The sequence below is a fragment of the Vicugna pacos genome, chromosome 9, assembly GCF_048564905.1.
Source record: "Vicugna pacos chromosome 9, VicPac4, whole genome shotgun sequence".
Classification (NCBI taxonomy): domain Eukaryota; kingdom Metazoa; phylum Chordata; class Mammalia; order Artiodactyla; family Camelidae; genus Vicugna; species Vicugna pacos.
Genome location: NC_132995.1, coordinates 69,885,394 through 69,900,703, shown reverse-complemented (window position 1 = coordinate 69,900,703; position 15,310 = coordinate 69,885,394). Strand labels below are relative to the sequence as shown.

The 15,310-nt window shown below is 34.3% G+C and overlaps 1 protein-coding gene and 1 long non-coding RNA gene across 18 annotated transcripts in view; one reads left to right on the top strand and one right to left on the bottom strand.

Annotated features, from left to right (window-relative positions):
• The window catches only part of LOC116281763 (uncharacterized), a 67,177-nt gene that overhangs the window by 37,922 nt on the left and 13,945 nt on the right, over positions 1–15,310 (bottom strand). For 8 of the 15 annotated variants that reach the window (XR_012075976.1, XR_012075977.1, XR_012075979.1 and 5 more), the window contains one exon: positions 8,711–8,781. The exons of 6 other annotated variants lie outside the window; for them this stretch is intronic. This is a non-coding gene — a long non-coding RNA (uncharacterized lncRNA). Of the gene's footprint in view, positions 1–2,372; positions 2,467–8,710; positions 8,782–15,310 lie in introns of all 15 variants that reach the window. One more of the 15 variants, XR_012075973.1, reaches the window with a different exon arrangement.
• SLC35A3 (solute carrier family 35 member A3) overlaps positions 1–15,310 on the top strand; it is a 36,418-nt gene that overhangs the window by 16,286 nt on the left and 4,822 nt on the right. For all 3 annotated transcript variants that reach the window (XM_015243842.3, XM_072968140.1, XM_072968139.1), the window contains 6 exons: positions 763–967; positions 6,336–6,490; positions 6,568–6,690; positions 8,314–8,485; positions 10,949–11,067; positions 12,412–12,545. In XM_015243842.3, coding sequence (XP_015099328.1) covers positions 781–967; positions 6,336–6,490; positions 6,568–6,690; positions 8,314–8,485; positions 10,949–11,067; positions 12,412–12,545 — 890 coding nt within the window. In that variant the 5' untranslated portion in view covers positions 763–780. The remainder of the gene's footprint in view (positions 1–762; positions 968–6,335; positions 6,491–6,567; positions 6,691–8,313; positions 8,486–10,948; positions 11,068–12,411; positions 12,546–15,310) is intronic.

The window sequence follows — 15,310 nt, the reverse complement described above, 5'->3', positions numbered from 1 at the left end:
GTCTATTCATTGTCCTTACTCATCCTACTTGAGATTTTTCCTGTCTTTTGATGAGTATACTTATTTTGGGTTGAGTCCTGGACGTCTTGAGTGTTATGAGACCTTAATTCCTACTTAAGCCTTCTATATTAGTGGACAGCCACTGAGGATAGAGGAAGGATGCTGCCTCTTTGCTGACATTCACCTTATATAGGGCAGGAATAGTTGGCAAGGCTCTGCCCCATAGTCTTTGTAGCTTCAGTCCCTGGTGGGAGATGGGAAGGCCACTACCTCTGTTGTCATTAGTGCAGGGTGGGGATGGTCAGCAAGGCTCTGCCCCACAGATTACGCAGCACTCGGCTGGGAGTGTTTCATCATGCAGGGCTGCTATCGTCCTAATCCTTTGGTTAGAGACAGTGGGTTTTTTCTTGTGGGTTTTTTGTTGTTGTTGTTGTTGATGTATACCCCTTGGTGGTTCCAGGTTGTGAACCCAGGGTGAGATACATGAGTAGCAAAAAGTCTCCAGGGAATTCATTGCTGGATCATCACTCAGATCTAAAATCTCTAGCCAGTTTGTTTTATTTTATTTACCTTTTTGGAGTCTTCTGGTAGTTGCTTTGTCTTTGGTCCAAGGTTTATAGTTGTAATTATAATTAGCAGGAAGGATAGGGTGGAATGCATTTCCTATATCTTGTGAGAAGTCTCTTACTGTTTTTCTATTATTATTTCTAATTTTTGTATTTTCTAATTTTGTTTATTTGTCCTGTGTATTTTGTTTTTCAGGCAAATGAAGATAAAACAATGTCAGCCAACCTAAAATACCTTTCCCTGGGAATTTTGGTCTTTCAGACTACCAGTTTGGTTCTAACGATGCGTTATTCTAGGACTTTAAAAGAGGAGGGACCTCGTTATCTATCTTCTACAGCTGTGGTTGTTGCTGAACTTTTGAAGATAATGGCCTGTATTTTATTAGTCTACAAAGACAGCAGTAGGTATCTAGGTTTTTTGTTTTTAATTCATTGCAATTTATTTAATTGTTTTGGAGTTATTCCATATGATATATATATATATATATATTAGTATACATTGATAACTACACATTTGAACACCATTGCATTATCTAATGCCCTGCTATTAAGACTTCAATTTTCATTTTATTAAGATAGTTTTAGTCTAGTAATAAGAGTATTGTAATGTATATCATGATTCATGTCTTCTGTTTAATGCTGTAAATATGAAACAGTTTCTTACATTTTTAGTAATTTGAGAATATGAGTAAATTCTATAATTCTGTGACTGTTAGAACTTTAAAGGAGTCATAATTTTTCTAGTAAAGTCAAGGCTTTTCATTCTATTTGCTGCATGATAAGTCTAGCAGTGACTAATTTGATATAGTTTAAAAAGTAACAGCTTTATTGAGATATAATTCAGGTACCATACAATTCACTGATTTTAAAATGTACAATTCAGTGGGTTTGGGGTATATTACATTATTAATTCTTTGACATAGTTTTATGTCATTGATATATATATATATATCATAAAATTTGCAACTGTAACCATTTCTGAGTGCACAGTTCAGTGGTATTAATTACATTAACAACGTTGTACAGCTATCAGCACTATCTTTTCTAATCCCAAATGGAAACTAACCATTAAACAATAACTTCCCCCTATTCTCCTTTACCCTAAGTCCCTGGAAACCTCTAATCTACTTTTCATGTCTACAAATTGGCCTATTCTAGATATTTCATCTAAGTAGAATCATATAATGTTTGTCCTTTTATGTCTGGTTTATTTCAGTATAATGTTTTCAAGGTTTATTTATATTGTGGGATGTATTAGAATTTATTTCTTTTTATGGTTAAATGATATCCCATTGTGTATGAGTGTGTGTGTATATGCACACATGGTCCCCAGCTTACAATGGTTCTACTTGATGATTTTTTTTTTTAAACATGCTTTCCTCTCATTTAATGTTCTAAGGAAGTACAACTGTAATTATTAATACTGTTACAGTTTTATGTATATGTTAAAGTTCCAAGGCTATATATGATTATCAAGTAATATCAGTAAGCATTCCTATCATAATATTCCAGCAAATAAAATCAGTTGCCTTTTGAGAGAAAAAAATATTTTGAAACAGTTACAAGTAGACTTATCAAAGACAGCTGGCATTTTCAATAACAATGCACACATAATTTGTAAAAATCTATTATCTTCCCAATTTAGCACAAATTCAAAGCTAACCTAATTTTAATGTTTAAAATGTGTTTCTCCCCTCTGGCTTGAAATGAAATAACAAACTCTTCTAATTAACAGATATTCTTAATGATTTTTTGACTTTTTGATGGTGTGAAAGTGATATGCATTCAGTAGAAACCATACTTAACATTTTGAATTTGGATCTTTTCCTGGGCTGGTGACACACAGTGTGATACCTTCAGTGATGCTGGGCAGCCGCAGCTCCCAGCCAGCCATGTGGTCCTGAGGGTAAACAACCAGCATACTTACAACCACACTGCACCCATACAGCCATTGTTTCTCACTTTCACTACAGTATTCAATAAATTACATGAGATATTCAGTTCTTCATTACAAAATAGGCTTGCGTTAGATAATTTTGCCCAACAGTAGACTAGTGTCAGTGTTCTGAGCACGTTTAAGATAGGCTTGGCTAAGCTATGATGTTTGGTAGATTAGGTGTATTAAGTGCATTTTTGACTTAGGATATTTTCCGCCATGTGCTTATCGGGATATAAGCCTTATTAAGTCAAAGAACTGTATAACATTTTATCCATTCATGTGTTGATGGACACTTGAGCTGTTCTACCTTTTGGCTTTTGTGAATAATGCTGTGATGAACAATGAATAATGCTGCAGTAGACATACAAGTCTCTGTTCAAGCCCCCGCTTTCATTTTTTTTTTTAATATGTACTTCAGAGTGGAATTGCTGGGTCATATGCTATTACCAAATTTAACTTTTTGAAGAATAGTGAAACTTTTCACAGCAACTGCACCGTTTTACAATCCCACCAGCAGTGTACAAGAGTTCCAATTTATTCACATTGTTACCAATACTTATTATTTTCCATTTTTAAAAAAATTATAGCAATTCTAGTAGATATGAAGTAATATCCCATTGTTGTTTTGAATATTATTTCCCTGATGACTAATGATGTTGAGCATCTTTTCATGTGTTTATTGACCATCTGTATATCTTTAGAAAAATGTCTACTTAAGTCTGTTGTCCATTTTTGAATTGGGTTGTAACTATCACGTTGGCCAGTGTGGCTAGAGCACACCGATCTGGGAGGAGAATGGAACAAAGAGAGATTGAATTGGTATTCAAAAAACAGACTATTCAGGATAGTCTTGTAGGCTATGAATTTCATTGTGAAAGCAAAGGGAAATAACTGAAATGTTTAAAATATGGTCTGTTTTGCAAATGAAAAGACCAACATGGCAGCCGTATTGACAGGGATGGAAGTGCACGAACAGGTGCCGGAGATCATGTCTGGAAGCATTTGTACTCGTCCAGGCAAGAAGATGATCCTGGCCCAGACTATATTGTTAAAGAAGAGAGGATGTTTATGAGATATCTTTTTGAGCTACAACTGAAATGAGTTGTTAGTAGATTAGGTGAGTGAAGGTCAGGAAGAAGGAGGAACCCAGTGTGAGAAATAATTCATTGTTTTTTGTTTTATATATATATTTTTTGTGGTAGGGGAGGTAATTTGGATTATTTATTTATGTATTTATTTATTTATTATTATTAAATAAAGGTACTGGGGGTTAAACCTAGGGCCTTGTGCATGCTAAGCATGCATTCTACCACTGAGCTATACCCTCCTCCTATTCCTTGTCTTTTTAGATTAAGTTACTCAGTGAAAGAGTGTGCAGTGAATGATGTGTGGAACACAGATTTTTAGGGAAATTGAGGCTTCTTTTTGGGCCATGTTAAATTTGAGATGTTTATAAGGCATTCAAACTGAGATGTCATAGTAGAATATATGAAGATGGAGCACGACTTGTCAACTTATATATTGCTTTAAAGTCAAGGGCTGTATGAAATAACCTAGTATATACTAAGAGAAGAAGGCTGAAGACTAAATTGTAACATTCTCAACATTTAGAGGTCAGACTGAGTAGGCGGAATCAGCAAAAAGAGACCGAGGAGTCCAGCAAGATAGGAAAAAAAAGCCATGAAAATATAATAGGAAACTGAGAAAGCAGTGTTTTTGCTGTTAAGGTGTAGATGACTGGAAATATCCATTCATCTAGTACTGTGAAGCCAAAGGTATCTTTGACATGAGTAGTTGGCATTATGGAGAGATGTGATAAACCAATTTTATTTATTAAACCAAAGCATAAATAGATACACCATGCACAAAAGTAAATTCTAGGTGGATTAAAGATTGACATTTAAAAGACAAAACTTTATGTCCTGGGTACTGTGAATGATTTCAAACAAGATATAAAAACCACAAATAAATTGTAAAAGAAAATATAGATAATTTGGGGTACATTAAAATAAAAAACATGTTTTTTCATTTTTTTTATATATCAAACCAAGTGAGAAGACAAGTTACAGATTGAGAGATGATATTTACATCACATATAATCACTAATAATTAATATCCAGAATGTACAAAGAACTCCACAACTTCCAAATAAGAAAAAGGCAAGCAACTCAATAAAAAAGGGGACAAAGATATAAATAGGCAGTTCACAGAAGAGAAAAACTGGCCAATTAATGTATAAAAAGATGCTCAGCCTCTAGCAATCAGAGAAATCAAATTAGAACCACAAGACTCAATTTTACTGCTCTCATACTGGCAAAAATGAAGTTTATCAATATCAAGAATTGGCTAAACTGCTGAGAAAAATATATGATAACATTAATTATTTAAAAGTTTAACTTAAAATGAGCGAATATTTTAGATTTGTTTCCTGCTAAAACGAAGAAAAAACTTTCTTAAAAATTTTTATTTTCCTTATGTAATTTTTGACTTATTTTAGTGTGAAGAAAGGATGAATACCAGATAGTATTCTTTAAAGTTTTTTTTTCATTTATAAACAATTTTCATTATCAAAGTTTTTACAAAATGTCATTGTTGGTAAAGTGGTAGGATTCCTTAGAACTTCTCCTTTCTTTGGGGTTTATGTACCTCTTAAAGTTCTTTGGACTTTTTTGTGATTGATACTGTGGGTTGGCTAGCTAGGAGTCCTCCATTTTTAACTCCTTTCTCCCTTTCTTGTCTCTAATGTGGAGGATGTAAAAGAAAACATTTACTTTCTAGACTCCTTGCAGCAAGGGGTAGCCAAGCAACACAGTCCTGGTCAATGAGAGGGAGGAAGACGCCTGCTAGGCGACTGTTTCCTCCTCCTCTTTCTTGCTTCCAGAAAGAAGAACCAGGCGTGCATCAGTCATTTGGTAACCTTGTTGCAATAATCATGTAGACAATAGATGGAAAGCAAGAAGATAAAAGACAGTACACACAGAGAGAGCTTAAGTTCCTGATGTCATCCCTGAGCTGCTATAGCAACTTTGGACCTGGACTCGGGATATATGAGACAAATCTGTATGGGTTTGAGCCAGTGTTGGTTGAGTTTTCTGTCACTTGAGCTAAACCCACTCCTTAACTAATTTACCTTCTTTTTATGATTAAAGTCTTCACAGTTATTAATAGGCATGAATGGCTGATGATAAAATGCATTCTAAAATACAAGGTATTGTAATGTTGCTATGATAAAGTGACAATACCTGGTTAACAAATTAATACTTTGAGGTTTTGGTTATCATAAATACCTATGTGTATGTATGTATTTGACTCATTTCCCAACGAAACAATGTAATGATATGCTCTGCTTAATGTGCTACCTAACATTTGAAATGTTGGCATCATTAAAGGTTTTAGTTTGCCTTGTTTTATTGTCCTTTGCAGATAATTGTGCTTTTTACAAATTGAAGATTTGTGGCAACCTGTGTTGGTTAGCATTTTTTAGCAATGAAGTATTTTTTAATTAACGTATGTACATTGTTTTTTAAAGACATAATCCTGCTGTGCAGTTAACAGGCTATAGAATAGAATAAACATAATTTTCACATGCACTGGGAAACCAAAAATAAGTCTTTTGACTCACTTTATTGCGCTATTCACTCTATGGCAGTGGTCTGGAACTGAACCTGTGATACCTCCAAAGTATGTCTGTATATTTTAGACCTAAAAGTATCTCTACATGTAGTCAAATGTGCATTTTTTACAGGTGAGAAAAGTGAAGAGAAAGAGGGTGTGTAACTTATTCAGAGTTACTTAATTACTGATTTTGCCCATTTCATGTTTTTTTCTAGAATGTAGTCTAAGAGGACTGAATCGAATACTACACGATGAAATTCTTAATAAACCAATGGAAACTCTTAAACTTGCTATTCCGTCAGGGATATATACTCTTCAGAATAATTTACTCTATGTGGCACTGTCAAATCTAGATGCAGCTACTTATCAGGTACTTAAAATACATTTCTAGTAGTACTTCTAAGAAAGAAAGAAACAAACAATAATATTAGCTGTTTTCTTTTTCAGGTCACATATCAGTTGAAAATTCTTACGACGGCATTATTTTCCGTGTCTATGCTTAGTAAAAAATTAGGTGTGTACCAGTGGCTCTCCCTAGTAATTCTGATGACAGGAGTTGCTTTTGTACAGGTAACTATTCAAGATAAGTATACCTTTCATTTTTATCACAGTTTCAAAACTTCATTTTGGAGAATATGGTTCTATTATTTGTTGAAGCAAATAAATGCATATTCTCACAACTGACTTTTTCTGAGGACTTCCTTTGAGCAAGATGCTACATTGGGACTGTAAATGATACAAAGAAATAAAATCAAATTACCTGACATAAAGAAATGAACAGTCTAGTTGGGGGAAAAGACCCTATATATAAAATAAAGCTGATTTTAACTGGGTATCTGGACATTTGAGATTGACCACTCCCTTCCTATTGTCTTATCAGCTTCCCTGAGACCGTTCTTCCCTGGCTCTTCTCGCGTCCTTCGAATGGTCCCTTACTGGTTTCCTTCCTGGGGTCCTCTCCCTTGATACTCCCATTAGATATTGGGGTTACTGATAAGCTGGTTATCTCTCTTAAAGTGTGTCCTCATTTCTGGAGAGTTCATTCATTCTGGAGGTTTTTATTAACGCGCACTGATAGCTTCTTGGTCTGGGTCATCAGCTCTTGTTTTCGCCCTGGTTTCAGATTTGTATACCTAAAAGCTGTCGGACGTCTTTGGCTGGTTGTTCAATAGACCTTATAAACTCAGTGTATCCAACACTAAACTTTATCTTTTCCCACCAAGCCTGTTCTTTATTTCTGTTTTTTCTAGTCATTATTTGCACAGCCTAGGAGTTGTTCTAGACTCTTCCTTCAGCCTGTACATTCAGTCAAATCACTAAGACCTTTCTGATTCTGCTTTCTAATACTTCTTGATTCTGTCCTTGTCTGTCTCTGCTGAGACCTTCTCTAGTGCCTCAGGTAATCTTTTGCCTAATTGATTTTTTTTTTTTTTTACTTCAGTCTTACCTATCCCCCAAAATTCGGCCTCCACTTAGTCACCATTGTGGTCTAAAAACAAATCCAATCATGTCAATTTGCTGCCATCCAAACCCACCCCCCATCACCTTCCTCCGGGTGTGGTATGTATATTTTGAATAAATATTCTAATATTTATTTAAATGGATATTACAAAAGTATAACTGGCATATCAAACTCCTATTTTCATAGATAACACTTATAGTAAGCTAAATGTGGTATTCAATTTTGAAAAGTGAGGTATTTTAAATTAAAATATCAAGTAATTAATATTTCAGATAGAACACAGATTTGACAAAGTCCATGAAGGTGATAAGCAAATAAATGAAGTTTTAGGAACACTGACCTGCAGGATAAAGCTCAGAATTGTTAGCATGATACCACATGGATCTTCCATAAATGCCAACAGCTCCAGGCTCATTTTTGCTGCTCCAACACTCCATACTCTGAATGTCTACAGCTGAACAGCTTATAGGGCCTATTTTATGCATCTGTATTTATTCGTTCTCTTTCTCTTTTTTAGGGGATTTTTTGAAATTATATTTTGTGACAGTAATATCACTATGGGGAAAAAAAAAACTGATTTTCTAAGGTTTTCTTTCAGAAGCTCTCCTCTGCAATCCCCAAGAACGGTGTTGGTTGCATTTTTACCTTAAGGTCTAAAAGTGGGCAGTAAATAAGCATTTTGCAAAATATTATAGGAATTAAAGTTCAGTTTTGTTTCTCTTTTTGTTCAGTGGCCCTCAGATTCTCAAGAGCTTGATTCTAAGGAACTTTCAGCTGGCTCTCAGTTTGTAGGCCTCATGGCAGTGCTCACAGCATGTTTTTCAAGTGGCTTTGCCGGGGTTTACTTTGAGAAAATCTTAAAAGAAACCAAACAATCAGTGTGGATAAGAAATATTCAACTTGGTAAGTTTCAAATATTTTCAAATAGTGTTTCTTATAGTGAATATGTTATTATGGATAAAGATTTCTATATATCTTTAATTAAATAAGCCTTTTATAAAATCTGCTGATCCAAATATCTGGCAAGGTTTTTACCATTTGAAAAACTTATTTTAAATGAATGTCTTTTATCAAGAGTATACAATTTTAGGTCAGTGACATAGCAGTGCATCCTGTTTCTGTCCTTACCATTTGAAGCCTTTATTCTTCATTGCTACCTTTCCCTGGAAGATGTTGCAAATAACTTACACAGTTTCCTCCTGGGAAAAGAGATTAAGGTAGCAAGTTTCAATTACATGATACAGTGTTATCAACTATAGTCTATGTAGATGTATATCAAACCACCACAATGTACACTTTAAAAATCCTACAAATTTATTGATTATACCTCAAGAAAGCTGGAAAAAAAAGGATACTTAAATAGACGAAGTTTGAAATGAAGAAACTCTTGTCAGTTTTAAAATATTAATATTTTTATTTCAAAATGTTATGTTTTAGCTTTTAAATACTATAACATTTTTCTAGCTGAAGATAAATAGTTTAAAAGAAAAAAAAATCCACATATTGAAAGATTGCCTTTGAACAGATATTTAAACTATTATTTACAGCACGGTAACATTTGACTCATACAAAGATTTCAGAATTTAGTATTCCTGTCGTATATTAAAATTTTGGAAGATGCTGCATGTGTGCAGCAGCTCAGATTGCAAATCAGCACATTCTTTTAAGCCTCTGTCCCTCTGATTTGGAGCTCATCTTTGAAACCACTCTTTTTTTGTGTTCACATCAGCTTAATAGATACGTCTCCTGATAGCAGCCATAACAGGCCCTTCCAGTCCCTACACAGTGAATTGTCTGTAATCCTAATGGCCTGCATTTTAAGTCTAACAAAGCTTCCAAATTCGATTAAAGTCCATCTTTCCTGCTGTTTTCAAGTAAAGTGATTACAGATGGAACCTTCATTTTATCACATAGTATTTATTTGTTTCTCTGCAAAATTTGTAGACATGTATCAAGTTTTTTTAAGAACCTTCAAAATAAAGACAAAGTTAAATTAGCTTCTTTTTATTCATTTCAGCACTGGTTACAATTATAAAAAATAGAAAACATTTAGGAGATTGGTTAAATAAATGACTAATATGATAATAGTGTAGTTGTTAGGACCATGGACTTCAAAACCACTGCCTTAAAATCTTGAATCCATCACTAACCAGCAGTAAGAGTTTGGGCAAGTTTATTTAATGTTTCTTTTTCTCAGTTTCTTCATCTGTAAAATGAGCATAAAATTATCTACCTCATAGGATTGTTATGAGTTAACATAAACAAAGCTCTTCGAACATTTCATTGCATGTGGCATTACATACATATTTCGTATTATTACTATAGAAACAATGGAGTATTATGTAACTGATAGAATGTAGTAGATCTGTGCATACCAACATGTACATATTCTGTACTTATACATTTTTTTATAATTATCATGTTATTTTTATAACTTAAAAAATATGAATACCTTTGAAAGTTTGTGTAATTTTCTATTATCCTAGTATTATTTTCATATTCTAAATTAGACATATTAAAGTGACAGAGCTGGCATAAATAAAACTTTAGTAAGAACATTTCACATCCTTTTTGGTTCCTTGTCATTGTGGAATACTTTGGTTAGTTGTGGCTTTATGAAAAATTGCTTTCCTCTGCACTCTTTGACTGCATATTGTACCAGAGACTGCCCCAAAGAGGTGACATCTGTAGGCATCCACTTCTTTATTCGTAGTTTGGGATTGCTCCAGGAAATCTTAGATCCAGTAGTCACGTGATAAGCTCTATAGTAGAAGTAAGGGGCGCGGCAATGAATAAGACACACTTCTGCTCTCACTGCGCCGACTGTCCCTCATGATGAGACTTCAGTAATGACAGACTCTGATGTTGCCTGTGACTATTTCTTAGCTCTGATTTTTTTTTGTATTACTTATTATATTTCCAAAATTTCTAAATAAAAATACTATTTTTTTTTCCCCATACCACATACCTAAGCTTTTATATCTGCATGTATGAATGTTTGAAAATCTAGATCTAGCAACAGGAAGATGTAAGATACAATAAAATATACTGAAAGTGAACATTTTACAAATATTTGAATGGGATAGTCATGTAGTCACGTAATGTATACTTTTTTTTCAGTGCTCCAAAGTTGGTGATCTCCGTTCTTTTTTATATTCTCGTGTCTTTTCCTTATAGTCATAATATACTACTAATATACTACCACTTTTTGCTAAGTTTATATAAATATCCAACTTAAAAAATTTTTAAGTAATCAAATTTTATCAAAAAGGAAAAGCTAAGTATAAAATTATTTGGAATGTCAATGGAAAAATTTCTCTCCAGACAAACTAAATGGCATATGACATAGACTTTACTTTTTTTTAGGTTTCTTTGGGAGTATATTTGGATTAATGGGTGTATATATTTATGATGGAGAACTAGTATCAAAGAATGGTTTTTTTCAGGGATATAACCGGCTGACCTGGATAGTTGTTATTCTTCAGGTAAAGCATTTAAAGTCTTATATTTAATAAACTTTATTTCAATATAGAGAATCAAAGCAGCTATGATGTACTGATGTGAAGAAAAGTCTCCTATTAGTGCTCTCATTATATCTTGTTTATTGAGCAAAGTTAAAATAGAACTGGTCTTAATGTCATAATGAAAACTTACCTGGAAGTGGGTTGTGAATGAACTTTGTGATATTTAAATTTAACATAATGAAAATGCAAGTTTGAAAAGAAAAGAGTTGAAATTGAGGACAAATATAACTTTCGCTTTTTCTATAATTCTAGTCATTATACAGGAAGTCTGTGGTCAGCCCATCCAGGCTGAAGAAGCAGATGTAGATATTTACATCTGTAACAGTTATAGCCTCCTATTGCAGTTACATACTGCAGTAGTCCTGTTAAATTCCCTCGGTTTATAACCTGAAATTGTTCAAGGGTTGAGTAATTTCATCTTCCAAAAAAACTTACTGAGTATTCTGGAAATTAAGACACAAGTCTCTGCATTCACAAAGTCTTTCTCTAGAGGTAGCTGAAATGTCAGGAATGAGATCCCTTAGGGAAGGTGAGTGAAGGTGGCAAAGGATAGTTGTATTTTGAAAGCAGGAAGGATACATCTGTTTTCAAGATAGAAAAGAAGACAAGGATAAGTGAAAATTGAGAGAAAATTTGAAGTAGATATAGGGTAAGTCAGGAGAGTTTATGTATGATGGCTTTTATCCCATCAAGGAGGGAAGCCCTCTTTCCTTAAGAAGTGGGTGCAGAGTTGAGTAAAATAGAAAACGTTGGGTACAGTGGTATGAGGGATTAAATAGGAAGAAGTCAGTGAATGAGAATATTGCCAAGAAATGCTGGAACTCCAGCATCAGTTTGTAGTGAGCTCAGTTGGTCTAAGTTGGGAAGAAACTAGAGAAAGAAAGCCAAATTAGGCTATTAAAAAGCTGGTAAAATAACTTTCAAGTGACACTTTATTTTTAATCAAAAGTAAAAATATTTCACTAATCAGAGTGTCCAGTCTTCCCATATTTGTCTGAACAAGTGATGCTTAATTACTAAATTGGATGAGGGTAGATACTTTATTTGTAATATTGTCAAACTCCATTATAATAAACTGCAGATTATGCTGGTAGTTATTTTCTCAGATAGCTTTTAACATAAGTGGGCTGTTGAACAAAGCCTGGAAGTCTATTGGTTATGAGACATTTATTAAAAATCACTTACTTTAAGGGGATTAAATTTATAGGACAAAAGCCTAAAAAACTTTATTGAGTAATGAGATTGTTTTGCAAAGCAGTTTTATATATGTTTATTTTTTGAAATAATCTTTTAAAATTTCTGCAGGCACTGGGAGGCCTTGTAATAGCTGCTGTTATTAAGTATGCGGATAATATTTTAAAAGGATTTGCAACCTCTTTGTCCATAATTTTATCAACACTGATATCCTATTTTTGGCTACAAGATTTTGTGCCAACCAGGTAATGTATTCTCTCCTATTTCTTTAAATTTTCAAAAGTATATAAGAATTCCATCTAATCTGAAAATTTTTGTTCCATTACAGCTTTTTAAGAATCATGGAAATATAGTGAAAGATTCATTTAACTATCTTTTTAAAAAGGTTTCGAACTAAACACAGGAAGAAAATCTGTAACTCTGGAAAGTTTTATATATACTTTGGCTGGCCAGAATTTTCCCAATAGGTCTGAATGGACTTTTTTTCCCTCAAAGTTTAAAGTCATATTTTTTAAAGTTAATAGGCTGTATAAAGCCATAAAATAAATCATATAATGACATTTTTAAATGAAGAGTTTACATAGCTAAAGCCAGGAAAGTGGATGACATTCTTGAAGAGGGTAGTTTGTTCATAGAGAAAAGTTGGCTGGTGAGAAAAGTTGTCGTCATCAGGGGCTTATTTGGTTTGGCCCTTGGCTGCCTTTCTGTTTTCATCTGATAATCCTCTTGTTCACTTTGATTTTCTTTCTTTCTTTCCTTTTCTCTTTCTTCCTTCTTTCTTTCCTTCTCTTCCTTCCTTCCTCCCTTCCTTCCTCCCTTCCTTCCTTCCTCCCTTTGGCTGTCATAACCTCTGCTCTGGGCTTTGACTTGCCCTTTATTCCTCTTGGAATTCTCAGCCCTGCGCACTCACGTGGCACACTCCCTCCCACCCTCCCTCACACACTCCCTCACACACTCCCTCACATCCTCAGATCTTGGCTCAAATGTCACTTTATTAAGGATCTCTCTAAATAAAAAGTACCTCCACTTTCATCATTCTTCCGTCCTTTCTTCAGAAGACTTGTTGCCATCTGTTAATAAGTAAGTGGGGCTGGAGCTTGGCATATAATAGGTAATTAGTAGGTTTGTTGAAAGAATTTCAAGAACTTAAATGAATTTCACTAACTATATTAAAAATTTGTGTTAGTTAGACAGAATTATGGATGGAATTTGGCAGTAGAAATACATAATATGCTCATTTTATTTCTGTATTGAACATTTATGGTTTGGTTTTTCTCTAGCAACTGGCACAGTAGGTCTGGGACATGCATGTTGAAATTTATAATTTTTCTGAGGCATGAATTTTAAAGTATTTCTGTTTTTTAGCTTGGCATGGGAATGAATTACTTAGCTAGTGAGACTACCCAAATAATTAGCACCTATATCTTAATGATGCTCATTCCCCATTCATTAAGTGGAGAAATTATGTGCTTTAATATTACTTGAGAACGTTTGGAACGTATAGATTTTTAGGATACCCTTAAAAAGGCAACAGCATACCTTCAAAAAAAAAAATACCCTCATATCAAGCCAAGATGTTAACTTTAAATCTTCAAATCATGTAGGAGATAAAATAAGTAAATGAAGAAGTAAAACAGCAGAAAGACAAAAGAGTAGGCGTTTTTCAGTGACATACAGCTGCATGTGTAAATCCATGTTTCTGAGGGAGCATGTAAAGTGTGTTAGGAGGAAGATAAAAAGAGAAAAGATGTAGTGGGGTAGGATATAGCTCAGTGCTAGAGCGCATGCTTAGCATGCACAAGATCATGGGTTCAATCCCCAGTACCTCCATTAAATAAAAATAAAAATAAATAATAATAATGAATAAGAAGAGAAAAGATGACATTTTCATTATTGAATGAGTGACTATTTGGGGAATATGCACAGGACACTGAGTCAGATGGAGGAGGTGGGTTATTTTTTCTAAAGTAGATAACAAGCCCTCCATCTTCATGTGTTCTTACTTTCGTGGAGAACATCTCCCCAATAAATCCAACGATCTGTATTCCCAGGGCAGTAGTATATTTTCCTTTGTTATCCCTGTTTCTCCACCTGAAACAGTTTTTTGGTTTCTCAGAATTAGTACCCCTGTACCTGCCTTTCTGATTGTTCCTTTGGTAACCTGTCAGTCCTCACCCACTCTGTTGTCCATCTTATCCACTGCCATGTCTTGACTGTCCTCTCTATGAAGGAGAGTCCCAATTTCACCTTGACTCTATATCCTCTATATCCCTATATATTTTCAGTGACTGCTAGCTGTCTCTACTGATACCACATCACCAGTGTTCCCTTGCCTATTTTCCTTACGCTCATAAGTTTGCTTATTGGTATTACCATTCTTGCATTTAGGCTTGCTTATTCTTTTATCAAAAATTCATTAAGTGTGTTCACTGTGTATCTGCCAATCAGTGTACAAGATCCTAGAAAAACAGGAATGCATGAATAATGGTTTTCTGTCTTCAAGGTCATCACAGTGATCAGAGAGACAGGAAAATAAACTATGACAGTATGATCAATGCAGCAATAGAAGTATATACACAATTCCATTTGAAAGAGGGGGGCTAAAATCTTTGAAATGATACTAAATTCTGATAGTTTTGTCCTTAAATTTTTCTCTCGCAGAACCATCTAAAAATAGCTGGCTTGGAAAGCGGGGGTTTCCTGATGTTAGTAGGTATTCTGGTAGATCCTGATAGAGATGGCACAGAGTGGATTCCTACAGTGGGTAGAAATTTGTATCAGACAACTTTTCAGCTGAATATGTGATGCTCTGCAATTCCAGAGTTCTGGAAAGCTGTACGTGCATCTAAGGCTTTTGAAAATTTGCCCATTTGCATCAACTCAACACTAAACGTATCATAACAGATAATGATTAAGCTCCCTATATATGCTAGGTACTGGCGATACAGTGATGAATGAGCAGCGAATGGTTGAGTAGGGGAACAGAACGTAAATAATGCATTATTTAATA